The 16,402-nt window shown below is 42.2% G+C and overlaps 1 protein-coding gene across 3 annotated transcripts in view; it reads left to right on the forward strand.

Annotated features, from left to right (window-relative positions):
• Positions 1 to 16,402, forward strand: part of SRFBP1 (serum response factor binding protein 1) — a 108,123-nt gene that overhangs the window by 35,103 nt on the left and 56,618 nt on the right. For all 3 annotated transcript variants that reach the window (XM_084833947.1, XM_084833946.1, XM_084833945.1), the window contains 2 exons: positions 5,070 to 5,158; positions 7,680 to 7,752. In XM_084833947.1, coding sequence (XP_084690073.1) covers positions 5,070 to 5,158; positions 7,680 to 7,752 — 162 coding nt within the window. The remainder of the gene's footprint in view (positions 1 to 5,069; positions 5,159 to 7,679; positions 7,753 to 16,402) is intronic.

A 16,402-nucleotide genomic window follows, 5' to 3' on the forward strand; every position in this document is an offset into this window, starting at 1 on the left:
GGAATTCAGTTGATGCAGCTATTCCTGCCATGGCAATTCTGTGATGGAAAAAGGAACACTTAACTGCATATATGTCAAAATCCAAAGCCCAGTCCCATGTAAGGGAACAATGGTTGCAAGTCTAGTCCAAAGCTGGGTTACCAAGTTTAAGCACCTGATTACAAGGGAACATGGGAAGCCTGGTGGAAACAATTTGAATGGGCAGGCAGGATGCACCACAGGACAGGATAGAACAGCCTACCTTAACCTGATGTCCTACAACTCCCAGCATCCCCCAGCCAGCATGGGGGCACCAGGTTGAGGAAGTTTGCGGTAGAAGGTGGCCCTTGTTGCCCTGAATTTTAGAAGGGAAAGCTTTAAAGCTTGTCCAAAAAAATTGTGATGGGAATCCCAAATTCAGTTTAGGTACCTTTTTTTTTTTTTTACATAAAAACTCTATTTTCATATCTGCACTTAAAAGAGCAGCTTTGTGAGCTTCTGAGTAAAATATTTTCCTGTTCTACACAATTATTTATTGAAGTTGTGTGTGAGAGAGCATATTTCCTTACACACACAGTCATGAAGGTTATTTATGGACAACTACTTGCTATTACAGGGATGGTTTATTTAAAGTTTGACTCTGCAGAACTATTCATACACACCAATGTTTCCTGTTTGTATGGTAGTAAGAAAAAGGGTGTTGGTTAATGTGGAATGGTCATCCTGGCCAGATTTCTAATTCATGACTAATTGGTTTCAAGATGCAAACACTTCTACCTTACAGTAAACTTTTTAAGGGCTTCTGGTTTTAGTACCTTTTTTACATCAATATTTGTTCTGCATTGAGTGCATTTCCACAGAATGTAGCTGTTCTTTTTGAGACTGTCATCATTATAAGTAAATATGCCCAACATATTATCTGACCCCTTTTTTGGAACCTAAATATTGGCTGGGCGATGGTTTGGTATTGGTTAACTCTTCTTCTTCCTATTACTATACAAACAAGAAGCACCTGCAACATCAACATTTTAAATAAACATTTCCTCTAATAGTAAGTAACTGTGTGTAAATATATTCAGCAATCTTGTTTCATACTAGGATGGTATATGGGGAGTTGTCTGGAGTGTCCAGAGCCATTCTATATGAAGAGGGCCTAGGATTGGGCATTTGATGAGTAAATTTGGTCACTTGGCAAATATTATCAAATGATGATGGAGTATTTTTAAATCACTATCTTTATTAGAACAACAAAAAGTTACTTTAATCAGCAACAGATTTGATAGTTGTACTAGTTTAAAAATAAATTATCTTATTCTGAAAAAAGGGCCAGTATCTAATGTTGTGTCAGTTTGTGCCATAGCACTAGAAGTCAGCTATACTAGTGTTGTGTCAGTTGCATAAATGGGGTGGCAGTGTTGGATACTGCCCAATGGAATTTGCTTTTTTAAAAAGGTAGTTATTACTTTTAACAATGGTAGGTAGGGTTTCTATAATGTGAATGACTCACTGAACAGTTATCTTTGATTTTTACACCAGGTTCAGTTTACAGTTATACATTTTTAAAAAATACAGTTAAAAATATTTTTTTTCCACCAATGGCTGTTTGAGTTCCATTCTGGTTGCAGTTATAGCAGGTGGCTAGTGGAAGAAGCTATGCTGCTGGCTTTTTCCTCTGTTTGCTCCAGGGTTAGTCCCTTAGTATAGCCCTTGCTAACAAATGATGATACGGTCAGGGATGAGTCCAAGCCCCTTGAGATGTCTGACAGCTCTGATTCTGAATCAGAGTTGGAACAGCTAGATCAGAGTCTGGGTGAGGGACCTTCCCTAGAGCCCCAAGTTACTGGGAGAGATTCCTCTGAAGGCCTTGACAAACAGATGGCCCAGGCTGACTTGCTGCCCCCTTCCTCCACTGTGAGAAGTCAAACTTCCAAGGAGAAGGAAGAGGGGCGTGACTTGAGAGATGCTAGGGTGCGTTGCAAAGTGGGAAAAGTTAAGGGCAGGACTCAGATGCTCTGCCAGGATAGCCACTCTTAGAAGCCAACATAGGAGGGAGCCACCCTAAGGGAGGGGCATCACTGCGAAGCAAGTTTGGCCATGAGGTTCATGGGCAAACTGTTGGCAACTTCATTATCTGGTTCATCTCCTCTGATTAGAAATCGCAGATTAGTTGTTTAGGGCCTGGGGTAGTCTGAGTGCTTCCTTGAATTTGCATTTGTAGAAAAGCTAGTCACCAGCAAAATAAAGTTGTATTAGCCTGAAGCTTTGTCTCTTTGTGGTGTTGATTGTGAAGGAGAAGGACCCTCCAATCCTGACAGATACAATGAAATTAAAAGGGTAAGATGCCACCTTCACAGCGGCATTTTTAGCTTCATGGATTATTTGACCATGGTCAAATAATAGGTGGTCAACAAACAATATTTGGTGGTCAGTTGACTGATATGCCAACCTTGAGAAGGATGCTTGCTGTGATCAATAGAGACCTTCTTACAGGCCCAAGGAAATAGGGAGCTGGGGGAGAAGTGATTCCTTGGTAAGCTTCTCCTTGCAAAATTTATATCAGGAGTTTGTCAGGCTCTCCCAACAAGTAAGTAGAACATGAAAGTAAATGGAATTTTAAAAATTACTGTTCTTCAGGAATTTCACGTTCTCTTCTGAAAAGTTGCATCTGAGAAGTAGTTTTCAGAGAACACCACCATAGCCTTTGATCTTAGTAGGACTAAATTAGGGAGATTTTTTTTAACATATAGACATTGCCATATAGCAACTGTTAATTGTTATTCCTATGGGGTTTTTGTTGTTTATTCGGTCAGTCGCTTCCGACTCTTCGTGACTTCATGGACCAGCCCACGCCAGAGCTTCCTGTTGGCCGTCGCCACCCCCACCTCCCCCAAGGTTGAGTCCGTCACCTCCAGAATATCATCCACCCATCTTGCCCTTGGTCGGCCCCTCTTCCTTTGGCCTTCCACTTTCCCTAGCATCAGCATCTTCTCCAGGATATCCTGTCTTCTCATTATGTGGCCACAGTACTTCAGCTTTGCCTTTAATATCATTCCCTCAAGTGAGTAGTCTGGCTTTATTTCCTGGAGTATGGACTGGTTTGATCTTCTTGCAGTCCAAGGCACTCTCAGAATTTTCCTCCAGCACCACAGTTCAAAAGCATCTATCTTCCTTCACTCAGCCTTCCTTATGGTCCAGCTCTCGCAGCCATAGGTTACTACAGGGAATACCATTGCTTTAACTATGCGGACCTTTGTTGTCAGTGTGATGTCTCTGCTCTTAACTTTTTTATCAAGATTTGTCACTGCTGTCCTCCCAAGAAGTAAACGTCTTCTGATTTCCTGGTTGCAGTCAGCGTCTGCAGTAATCTTTGCACCTAGAAATACAAAGTCTGTCACTGCCTCCACGTTTTCTCGCTCTATTTGTCAGTTATCAATCAAGCTGGTTGCCATAATCTTGGTTTCTTTGAGGTTTAACTGCAACCCAGCTTTTGCACTTTCTTCGTTCACCTTCATCATAAGGTTCCTCAGCTCCTCCTCGCTTTCAGCCATCAAAGTGGTATCATCTGCATATCTGAGATTGTTAACATTTCTTCTAGCGATTTCAACTCCAGCCTTGGATTCATCAAGCCCAGCACATACAGGTTGAATAGGTAGGGTGAGAGTATACAACCCTGCCGTACTCCTTTCCCAATCTTAAACCAGTCTGTTGTTCCGTGGTCTGTTCTTACCGTTGCTACTTGGTTGTTATACAGATTCCTCAGGAGGCAGACAAGAGGACTTGGTATCCCCATACCAACAAGAACTTGCCACAATTTGTGATGATCCACACAGTCAAAGGCTTTAGAATAGTCAATAAAATAGAAATAGATGTTTTTCTGAAACTCCCTGGCTTTCTCCATTATCCAGCAGATATTGGCAATTTGGTCTCTAGTTCCTCTGCCTTTTCTAAACCCAGCTTGTACATATGGCAATTCTCGTTCCATGAATTGCTGGAGTCTACCTTGCAAGATCTTGATTATGACCTTACTGGCATGTGAAATAAGTGCCACTTTTCGATAGTTTGAACATTCTTTGGTGCTTCCCTTTTTTGGTATGGGGATATAAGTTGATTTTTTCCAATCTGTTGGCCATTCTTGTGTTTTTCATTCCTATGGTTAGTATTAGCATTTTTATAGCATACATTGGGTTGGATCCAATGGTATCCTTCTGTGGGCGGCCCAGGCCTGCTGGCGACAGTGCATGCTCAGCCCCTACCACAGGCGGCCTCGATGTAGTGCTTCTGGGGGTAAGTGCCAAGACAAGCAGAAATGTTCATTTCTGAAAGGGGCAGGTCGCACCACTGGCGGGCCTGGGCCACCTGCGGAAGAACACCATTAGATCCAATCCTGTATCTCAGTAATCTGTACAGCAGCACTGTAGAGGCCAGCATTATTATGCTGATTGTATATATGGGGGACTAAGGCTGAGAGAATACTGGCTTCCTGAGGGCAATTTATGAGCGTGTCTGAGGTAAAACTGGGACTCAGGGGTTTCTTGGCCATGAGCTCACACATAGATAATATATTGCACCAGAAAACTGGCTATTTCACCTTGAATTACATTTCAAAGTAACTTTTATTGAACAATAAGGGACTGAAGGATGTATTAGCATCATCTTAAATTAAAACATTTCTGTGGTTAATTGAAGGAAACCTTCTTCTGTAAAGGGTTTAGAAGAAAGTACAGGTGTTTTTGTGGTAGTGTGGCTACATAAATGAACAAGAAATACTAATAAGCTGTCGCTACGTATAACCCAACCTAGGTCTAAGAATATTAATCATGCCTGCTTAGGAATGTCTTGACTTTTTCATGGCTTGGTTCTGTTCAGAACTCAGACATGTTTTTAAGCTGTTGGTTAGTTCTTCAACTAACCATTTGTTTTTGGAAACAGTTTGATTCCTAACAGAAATCTGAATTCAGGCTTTTGTTAAGCAAGGGAGCTAACTATGCTCAAATCTGTTTGTAAACTCAAAGCATAATGCAAAATACATTGGTTGTGATTTGTGTAATGTTTTATTGTATGTTCTCTCATTCCTTTTCACCTCAAAATAGGTTGTGAAGATGAGAAAAGAAGTGAAGAAGGTCAGAGTTCTGACAATTCGCAGGCTTACGAGACACATTGCAAAACTGAAAGCAAAAAAGTAAGTCGAATGGTTTTTTTCTTTGTATGGTTTGCATGCCAAACATACCAGTCAACTTTCACTGTGACTGAATTCTAGACTAGATGTGTTGCCCCACCCCCATGCAACATTGAGGGTTAATACAAAACTTTAATTTTTCTATTTCTGGGTGCTTTTTAGTTTGGACCACAGTGACAAGGCTACCTTGGTACAATTTGATGGCAACTTCTTGCTCTTTCCACTGTGCCTCCTACTTGCGATTGTAGCCCACTAAACGGATATTCTAAGAGCAGCTTACCTGGCAAAAAAGGTGGAAGCCAAGCCTCCATTCCCTATTGCCCTTACCATCCTCATACTGCCGGATGATACTGGCTTCATCCTTCTGTTCATTTTTCAGTCAATGTTCTCAAGCAACACCAGGGATGTCACTCAACAAGATCGGCCTTGGAAGGCCTTCTGTCAGCCCCATCAGCCACAACAGCTAGGCTGCTGAGGACTAGGGAGAGGGCCTTTTCTGTGGTGGCCCCCACTGTGGAATTCCCTCCCTAGTGACCTCTACCATGCCCCCTCTTTGATGAGTTTCCGCCAGGCTTTGAAAACCTGGCTGTTCAGGCAGGCATTTGGGGTGGGTTAGGGTTTTTTAGAGCAATGTTGTTTTGTTCAGTTGATTATGTAAATTTGTTGTATTTTGCATTGCTATTTGTATTATATGCCGCCTAGAGTGGCCGGGTAGCTGGCCAGATAGGCAGCTAAGAAATCTAATAAATAAAATAAAATAGTTCACTCCTGCTGTGAGTCCACGTAGAAACTGCACCTCGGCTCTGCTGCCAGCAAGGTTTATGCTTGAGATAACTGAACAATTTCTTTCTAAGGAGGTGGAGAAATTTGTCAGGCTTCATTTCAATTGCAGAAGTCTCACCAGAACAAAGCCTTACCTCTGAAACAATGTTGTTGTTGTTTATTCACTTATAAAGTCTGTAAAAGGTTCAAAGCACTGTACAGAAATTGAAATATAGGACAGTCCCTGCCCCACGGTTCACAATCTAATAGACACAAAGCAAAAGGAAAAAGGAATAGGGAGAGAAGAAGAAAACAGGCAAATTTACCACTTCTTGAAGTTAGTGCCTGGTTTGCATGATAAAACAACCTATGGTTTGTTAACCATGGGTTGTTTGGGAGTGAGCAAGCATGCTGGCTCCCAACCATTCGCCCACCTCTGGTGTGCTAAACAACCCAGCAATGCTGCGTTCCTGGGTTGTTCTCTGTTAAGGTCCAGACGTCCAAGTTATGGGTTCGGATATTATGGACAACAACCCAGGGACAGAGCATCCCTCAGTCGTTTACCGCTCTGGAAGCAGACAAACGGGTGGGAGACAGCATGCTTGCTCCCACTCACTCCTAAATAACCCACGGTTAACAAACTATGGGTTGTTTCATCATACAAACCAAGTCACATAATCTCAGCAGTATCATCTCATCTAGACAGGTGGATCTCCCTGACTTTAAGTACACATACACAACACAGCAGCCTTTAGTCCCCTGGTTGATGGTAGAAACACAGTGTGTCTTTGTTTAGGTCTGCAATTCCAGGGCAACTGGCAGTTGGAGCTGAGTGTTCTTTCTGACAAGGGGAAAACAATCTTCCTGCAGCTAGTCCATCTCTGGCTGATGGAAGGGCCAGGCTGGTCTTCCCCTTCCTGCTTCCCAGGAAGCAGGGGGTGTAACCTCCCAGGGGCCCTAGGTCCTTTGCCCGGTGACAGAGGCCTTCATTTCTTAATCAGCAACTGTATAGTATTCTAGAATGGATAACAGTCACAATTTTACAGTGGATTTCTGTAAAGGCGTCACTACTATTAAATTTACAAATAATGGATGGATTTAGATGTAACACTAAACCATCAATTTAGTATTTAAGGAGCGAGCCTGCTTGAGCATTGGGCACAACTGCTCCCTCCTTCCCCAGTGCAGCCACAGGGAGGAGATTGGAAGCATCTGCTTCCTGGTTTAAAGTAATCACTGTCTTTATGTCTGAACTGTTTGTTTAAATGCTGGTTTCTTTTTTTTTTTTCTTTAAGTTTAAACTAACCAAAGTTTGGCCAGGTTCAGACATAACGGCAAGCTGTGGTTAGTTTAAATGAGGATGCAGATGTTTCCAAGCTCATTCTCACAACTGTGCTCAGAGGAAGGGAAGGAGGAGTGCTCATGTCCAGATTCAAGCAAGATTGTTTCCTGTAATGTTCTGAACTGTGGTTTAGCATCATGTTCGAACTAGGCCAATGAACTGAAAAAAGTTAGAAGCATATTTTTAGATACTTCTCACAGTGTTGTACCTCTAATATAGAGTGTCCCTTCAGATGAAGTTTGACTTCCTTAGCCTACGGTGACAGGTGAGGGGAGTTGTTGACTAAAGTTACATTTTGGAAATAGAAAAAAGTCCTATTACCATGCTGCTACGCTTACCCCAACTTTATTTTAAAGCCAATAATATCTGAACATAATATATATACTATTACAATACTAATTAAATACCTTCCTATTTCAGGGGCACTGAAGATGCAGTATTGAAAAACCATAAACGTGCACAGAGGTTACTGGAAGAAATTCATGCCATGAAGGTAATGCCATGCATTTGCCTTGAATATCTAGTGTATACTACATAAATTACAAACATCTGTATGGGTCTTCTTTGAAATGCACTTCAAATACACTTGCTTCAGATCTTGTATGAACCTAGTTTTGGCTGTACATATAACATCTGGGAGTGTACCACATCACAAACTTTGTGGGAGACTTTTAAATTTGGATTTTACTGTTTATTGGTGTAACTTGTCAAGGTGCTAGACAAATTTGACTTTAAGAGTTGCCAAGCTAAACTTGCATTTGTTTCCAACAACCCTATGTGCCTCAAATTTTAATTCCTGAACCAAACTATTACTGTGCCTGTGCTGCTGAGAAGTGTGGATGGCCATTTTGGTGGTTGACATCATAGTTCCTAGGCTTCCCATTTGCCAGCTCCTTACATTTTTGTGTGGTGCTGTCATTGCTCTAATGTGCAAAGCAGTAACTACCAAAATGGATTGAAACCAGCATAATTTTTTTCTTCCGCAGCCAGGGTATTCATTAGGATTTGCAAGTCTCTGTTACTTCTCTTACATTGGCATGCTCGGGCATTAAATGTTTGGCAGGCTCTTGTGTGTGACAGAACTTTTTTTATAGCAATGAATAGCTTAATTATACAATGTCTTTTCTTTGTGCAATATTTATAATTTTAAATGTCAAAATACAAGACCAATCTTTTGAGGCTTAACCATAAGATTAAACTACAGGAATGCTCTTTAGCCCTGTTACTGAATGCTCCATTTCCCATCATAAACAGATGGGCAATACTCATTTTCACCACATACTAATTCTCAGAAGTATTTCAAATCTAGGAATTCTCACAGGATTAATGAAAAGTAGATTAAATAACCTCTTCAACTTTATTGCCTATAGAACGACTTAAAACTGTGTAGAACAGCTTTCAAAGCCCATAGCAAAAACATTGAAAACATTTTCTGCTTATCAGTCTAATACTTCCTTATTTTCTGTCTATTTTACTTCTCTCAACTTTTGTAATACATGTTACTACCCAAAAAGCAGAGCATGGTATAGCTTCAAAACTGCCTTTTCCGCATTCCACCAAATATATCTAAATGAATGCTTCAGGGCACAGTCCTATCAGTTGTGCCCTTGCTGCTCAGAAGCCCCCAAACTCAGGGACTTCTGAGATTCCTAAACCATGCCAGGCTGAAGGCGGCAGTGTGGAGGAGCAGCAGAGGCAATCTTCACCTCCCCGCCCTCCATTCTTTGATTTCTCACTAGACAGGCTTTTTAGCCCATCTAGTGAGTGCATTTTGGAGGGAGTGGGAAGGGGGCTGGAGTAGGCTCAGGATAAATTGTATCCTGGCCTCTCTGGTCTCCTCCCCTTGCCATCCACCAGAACACCCTCTCTCCTCTTCCTGCAAGGTATCTTTTCCAACCTCAAAGGGCAGCCAGAATGGTTCTTTTCATGCCAGGTGCAACAGGTTGGGGAAGGGGGTGGGATCTTCAGTTCCCCTTTCTGAGGTCAGAATGTTATCTCCAACCTCGGAAGGGAGAACCAAACTATCCTATGAACCTTGGAATGCTTGCCCAGGTTACCATAGGACTGCTTTCTTAATATCTGAGGAATTACAGAGCACAGCTGTGTGGTGTTGCTCCTTTTTGGCCAAGGAGACTATATGCACAAGACAGCAACATGGTGGTGTGTTTCAGATGTCCAGCACCGCTCCAACCGTTTCAAAGAAACTCCTTTTATAGGAATTTCCCCGTAGGCAGAGCTTTCAGCTAGGAATGCATGAGCATCCTGCTGTTAACCCTGAAAGGGCTCAAGCCGTTATGAACATTGTAATTGAACCTTTTGTGACTGTTCAATTGAAGCACTTGCAAAAAGCTTAGAGGACATTCACAAGGGACCTCCACCAACACTGCCTCTCCCTTTGTCTGCCCCCAGGTCCAGAAGCTTGCCTTAGGGATGGGAAGGGTAGTAGAGGCACCATATGATCCCCAGTGTCTGGTGGAGTGTCTTCTCTTGCTGGAGATGGTACTGGGACTAATGTGATGCTTTGCATGCCATTTCTACTAAGGAGAAGGCCCTCAGTGGAAGTAATGTGCAAAGCATCCATTTCCCATTGATATTCTGGCACTTGTAGTCCCAGTCCCATCCTTGGTGGGGAGAAATGTTCCACCAGGGCCTGGGGAATGCCCACTGCCTTCTTGCTGTGTCTAAGGTAAGTTCCAAAGATTTAGGTTGGTTTGCAAGATTGAGGTAAACAGAGTCCTGCTTGCCTCAATCCCGTTTGCAAACATTTGAGCGCGAGGTTATTGTTGGAAGCATCCCTGCTCAAATACTTGTAATACCCCTACTTTCAAGCTTTCTTCTCCTTGAACTTAATTAAGCCACACTCCTTTCTTTTCTAAATATTGTTGGATCTTAAATGCCTTTTGTTTCATACACGACTTCAGCTGGAAAATAAACAATCTCTACATATTTCATTGTTTCAGAGAATTTCTATACTGCTCTTCGTTATTTTTAAATCCCAAGGCAATTTACAAGATAAAATCTTGATAAAATACGATAAAACCAATAATTAAAACGATAAAATAGTAATTGAAAAATAAAAACTCATTGAAATAATCAGGGGTAGCTGACAGTGCTAGCGGTCGGGGAAACGTCTGGGCAAACACATGATGTGGTGGAAACACTCCGTACTGGGAGCCTGCCTGATCTCAGTGGGGAGATCATTCCATATGGTGGGCACCACAACTGAGTAGGCCCTCCCAGGCACCATGGCTAAACGAGCCTCAGTAGGCCAGGGTACAGTAACCAATCTCCCGAATGTGGAGACCAGGGCAGACTATATAGGAGTAGGCAGTCTCTTAAACTCATAACTTGCGTGACACTACATAACTCGTATGTAGTGCTCTCCTCTCATGTTCAGGCTCTAGATTTGTCTGAAAAGTGTTAGAAGCAAAAAGTCTTTTCAAAGTTCAAACATTCTGCAGTTGCAGGTAGTATTCAGTGTGAAGAATTGTTGAATAGTCATTACTAGTTAGGTTTCTAAAAATTACCGTTGGTTATCCAGCCAAAGGATGGTATACCTTTGGTAGAACTTGAGAAGCTCCTGACATTAACCATTAAGTAGATCAATGTTTTTAACTACATCAAATTTGTTCTTGGAGTATATTACACCAATGTGGTCTGGCTCAAGGGACTTTTCCCCTACATGTTTGCACTTCATTTTTTATTAAAGATGACTAATGGTTGTCAGTAGTAATCGGATGTTTTTGAAATGTTCAGCATTACTAACTCAAAAGCTAGAAATGCCCTTCTTTGTGGGGAAACAACACTGGTTAAAAATTCCAGCTACGTGGATGAAAAAACTGGGTTAATTGTTTGCAGGAGTTTTTGAAGCTATTGGAACAGAAAACTGTTTTTAGATTCTTCAGACTTTGTTTCGCCAGAACTGTATAAAACTCTTATTTTAAAATACAGGAAAGAGACAAAGAACGCTATGAACCTTGCTAGTTATGCCTCTGTACGTGATTTATTTCGTGGATGTAAAACATGGCCATGCAAGATTAATTTGTGGAGGAGAAGCATGGGTTACAATAATCTTTGTTTTCTAAGATATGTCACTTGGATTTCATAGATATCCATTTATATTTTACAATATATTCCTAACATGACATGGTGTAACATTTTGTATAGAATTGTGATGCTGTTCAGAAATGAGCATTTGGGGCTAGTAATCCCTGCACCACAATTAAGAAATTGGAAGCTGGTCATAGGATTGTGTAGTCTTGTCTGGAAATGTGTCTATACTCCCATCTTAACTGCAACTAAGAAATTTGTTGTTATCCATGTTAACAGCAGTTAAGGTTAAAGAGCTTCCATAATTAATCTGCATCCTCAGCTGGGGTTTAAAGCTGGCTGTGAATCTATGTGTGTGTGTATGTATGTGTGCATGGGCATATATGTCTAATGTACAGATAAAATTAGTTTTCTGTATAAATGTGTTCGTATGTCATGGATCCCCTTCATGGATCACTGCCTTGTTGTGGCGAAGGGGCTTGTGTAAGTCAGTGAAGCCATAAGCTATGCCGTGCAGGGCCACCCAAGGCGGACAGGTCATGGCAGAGAGTTCTGACAAAATGTGGTCCACTGGAGAAGGAAATGGCAACCCAGTCCAGTATTCTTGCCAAGAAAATCCCATGGAATGTATCACAAGGCTAAAAGAGATGACACCGGAAGATGAGCCCCTCAGGTCGGAAGGTGTCCAATATACTACTGGGGAAGAGCAGAGGGAATTTCCAAGTAGTGCCAGAAAGAGTGAAGCGGCTGGGCCAAAGCCGAAAGGACACTCAGCTGTGGATGTGTCTGGTGGTGCAAAGAAAGCCAGATGCTGTAAAGAACAATATTGTTTAGGAACCTGGAATGTAAGATCAATGAATCAAGGTAGGCTGGAGGTGGTCAAACATGAGATGGCAAGATTGAACATCGACATCTTGGGAATCAGCGAACTACAATGGACAAGCATGGGCGAATTTAATTCAGGTGACCATCATATCTACTACTGTGGGTAAGAATCCCTTAGAAGAAATGGAGTAGCACTCATAGTCAACAAAAGGGTGGGAAAAGCAGTACTGGGGTACAATCTCAAAAACGACAGAACGATCTCAGTACGAATCCAAGGCAAACCATTCAACATCACAGTAATTCAAGTCTATGCCCCAACCACTGATGCCGAAGAAGCTGAGGTTGATCGGTTCTATGAAGACCTAAAACACCTTCTAGAACTAACACCAAAAAAAGATGTCCTCTTCATCATAGGGGATTGGAATGCTAAAGTAGGAAGTCAAGAAATCACTGGGATAACAGGCAAGCATGGCCTTGGTGTACAAAATGAAGCAGGACAAAGGCTAATAGAGTTTTGCCAAGAGAACACGCTGATCATAGCAAACACTCTTTTCCAACAGCACAAGAGACGACTCTACACATGGACATCACCAGATGGTCAATATCGAAATCCGATTGATTATGTACTTTGCAGCCAAAGATGGAGAAGCTCTATACAATCAGTAAAAACAAGACCTGGAGCTGACTGGCTCAGATCATGAGCTGCTTCTTGCAAAATTTCGGCTTAAATTGAAGAACGTCGGGAAAACCACTAAACCATTCAGGTATGACCTCAATCATATCCCTTATGAATATACAGTGGAGGCGAGGAATAGATTTAAGGGATTAGACCTGATAGAGTGCCTGAGGAACTATGGACGGAGATCCGTAACATTGTTCAGGAGGCAGCAACTCAACCCATCCCAAAGAAAAAGAAATGCAAGAAAGCCAAGTGGCTGTCTGATGAGGCTTTACAAGTAGCAGAGGAAAAAAGGGAAGTGAAAAGCAAGGGAGAAAGGGGAAGACATATCCAACTGAATGCAGAGTTCCAGAGAATAGCAAGGAGAGACAAGAAGGCCTTCTTAAATGAACAATGCAAAGAAATCGAGGAAAACAACAGAATGGGAAAGACTAGAGATCTTTTCAAGAAAATCGGAGATCTCAAGGGAACGTTTTGTGCAAAGACGGGCATGATAAAGGACAAAGAAGGCAGGGACCTAACAGAAGCAGATGAGATTAAGAAGAGGTGGAAAGAATACACAGAAGAACTATACAGGAAAGATCTGAATGTCCCTGATAGCCATGATAGCGCGCTCACTGAACTTGAGTCGCACATCCTAGAGAGTGAAGTCAAGTGGGCCTTAGGAAGCATTACTAACAACAAAGCTAGTGGAGTTGACAGTATTCCAGCTGAGCTATTTAAAATCCTAAAAGATGATGCTGTTAGAAGTGCTTCACTCAATATGCCAACACATTTGGAACACTCAACAGTGGCCACAAGACTGGAAAAGGTCAGTTTACATTCCAGTTCCAAAGAAGGGCATCGCCAGAGAGTGTTCAAACTACCATACAATTGCGCTCATTTCACATGCCAGCAAGGTTATGCTCAAAATCCTACAAGCTAGGCTTCAGCAGTATGTGAACCAAAAACTACCAGAAGTACAAGCTGGGTTTCGAAGAGGCAGCGGAACTAGAGATCAAATCACCAACATTCGCTGGATCATGGGGAAAGCAAGAGAATTCCAGAAAAACATCTATTTCTGCTTCATTGACTACGCTAAAGCCTTTGATTGTGTGGATCACAACAAACTGTAACAAATTCTTCAAGAGATGGGGGAACCAGACCACCTTACCTGTTTCCTGAGAAACCTGTACGAGGGTCAAGAAGCAACAGTAAGAACCGGACATGGAACAACCGATTGGTTCAAAATTGGGAAAGGAGTAAGACAAGGCTGCATATTGCCGCCCTGCTTATTTAACTTATATGCAGAGTACATCATGAGAAACGCCGGGTTGGATGAATCACAGGTCGGAATTAAGATTGCCGGGAGAATTATCAACAATCTCAGATACGCAGATGATACCACCCTAATGGCAGAAAGCAAAGAGGATCTAAAGAGCCTCTTGTTGAGATGGAAGGAGGAGAGTGCAAAAGCTGGTTTGAAACTCAACATTAAAAAAAACGAAGATCATGGCATCTGGCCCCATCACTTCCTGGCATGTAGAAGGGGAAGAAATGGCAGCAGTGACAGATTTTATTTTCTTGGGCTCCAAGATCACCGCAGACGGTGACTGTAGCCATGAAATTAAAAGACGCTTGCTCCTTGGGAGGAAAGCTATGGCAAACCTAGACAGCATAGTAAGAAGCAGAGACATCACCTTGCCGACAAAGGTTAGTCTAATCAAAGCTAAGGTTTTCCCAGTAGTAACGTATGACTGTGAGAGCTGGACTATAAGGAAGGCTGAGAGCCGAAGAATTGATGCTTTCGAACTGTGGTGCTGGAGAAGACTCTTACGAGTCCCCTGGACTGCAAGGAGGTCAAATCAGTCAATCTGAAAGGAAATCAACCCTGAGTGCTCATTGGAAGGACAGATACTGAAGCTAAAGCTCAAATATTTTGGCCACCTAATGCAAAGAGAAAACTCTCTAGAAAAGACCCTGATGCTGGGAAAGACTGAAGGCAAAGGAGAAGGGGACAGCAGAGGATGAGATGGCTAGATATCATCACTGATGCAATGAATATGGACTTGAGCACGCTCCGGGAGAGAGCGCAGGACAGGAAGGCCTGGCGTGCTATGGTCCATGGGGTCACGAAGAGTCGGACACAACCGAACAACTGAACAACAACAACAGCGTCATGGATAGTAGTTCTCTAAGCCAGGATTTATCTTGAATATATTTCTTTAAATTGTAGCTTCCATTGAAAGTGGTTTGAACTTCTTATTTATTTATTTATTCATTCATTCATTCATTCATTCATTCATTTCATTTGTATACCGCCCAATAGCTGAAGCTCTCTAGGCGGTTCACAAAAATTTTGTGAACTTCTTGCCTTGTTTAATTAGCTTCACCTTGTAGGTTAGCTTTGATAATTAATCAAGTGTGTGATTATTTGCTTCTTGTTCTGCTCATTGACTGGGTTCATATAACACGATAACCCACACTCAAGGTTGAGTATAGGTTGAACCATGGGTTGTTGTTGAACCATAGGTTGTTGTGTTGTCAGAATCCAGCCACGATAACAAAATGTGGGTTGTTTGTGGTTAACAAACCATGATTTATCAGCGTGGCCGGCTTCAGACAACACAGCAAGCCATGTTTCAGTGACAACCCACAGTTCTGTGACAACCCACACACTCAGCCCATACCCAGCCTTGAGCGTGGATTATCATGTTGTGTGAATCCAGCCATTGTCTCCACGCTGTCCTCTGCTACGAACTCACTGAAGTTGTTCAGATGATCAGTGGGGGAAACAATGTAGTGTCAGTTGCTTTCTCCGCCCCTGCGTGTTCTGGTTGGGTGACTGGGATTATTCACGCCATGGGTTGCCATATCATCCGAACCTGGTGCGAGACATGGGCATAGTGAATTTTCACCCACTCTACAACCCCTAGTGCAAGCCATCGGTTTTAGGGTGGGTGAAAATTCACAAGTTCAGACAGCACGGCAACCTGTGACACAGCACAGGTAATTAGGGTAATCCCAGTCACATGACCAGCACGCGCGGGGGCAAGGGAAAGAACCAACGCTACATTGTTTCCCGAACCCAGCCACGATCTGTAGGATTCCTACTAATGCCAATAGATTCCTGCTCTTGGCTTTTCCCCTCTGTCTTCAACTTTGAGAACCAGAAGCCCTTTAAGGGAAAAGCGATAGGAATAATGCACTAACATAGAGGAACCACAGTAGGGCACTTTTGTCACAGCATTATCTTTCAACTCCTTCCTCACCACACACCTTAAAATCAGTGTTATGTGCACCACCTTTTTATGTGTGTAAAGTGAGACGTGAAAGACAACAGACATGCAAGAAGTATATTTTTAATACTTGAGGAGCAAGGTATAAAAGGGGAATTTGTGCAGCTCCCTACAGAGAGATGCATAAGTTGCAGATATGTGGACAGGTCACATAGTAGAGTTTCATGGATTCCCCTTTATCTGGAACTCGTGTGTCCTTTTTGCAGGACTTGTGTGTAATGTGTGAAGTTGTCATATGTTGGTTCTTTTCTTTATGTGCTCTTCCCGGATAGTAAATCATAATCATGTTACAATGAAAGTGACTTGAACTT

Source organism: Heloderma suspectum, chromosome 2, assembly GCF_057233095.1.
Source record: "Heloderma suspectum isolate Gila_16-S chromosome 2, 16-S_ref, whole genome shotgun sequence".
Classification (NCBI taxonomy): domain Eukaryota; kingdom Metazoa; phylum Chordata; class Lepidosauria; order Squamata; family Helodermatidae; genus Heloderma; species Heloderma suspectum.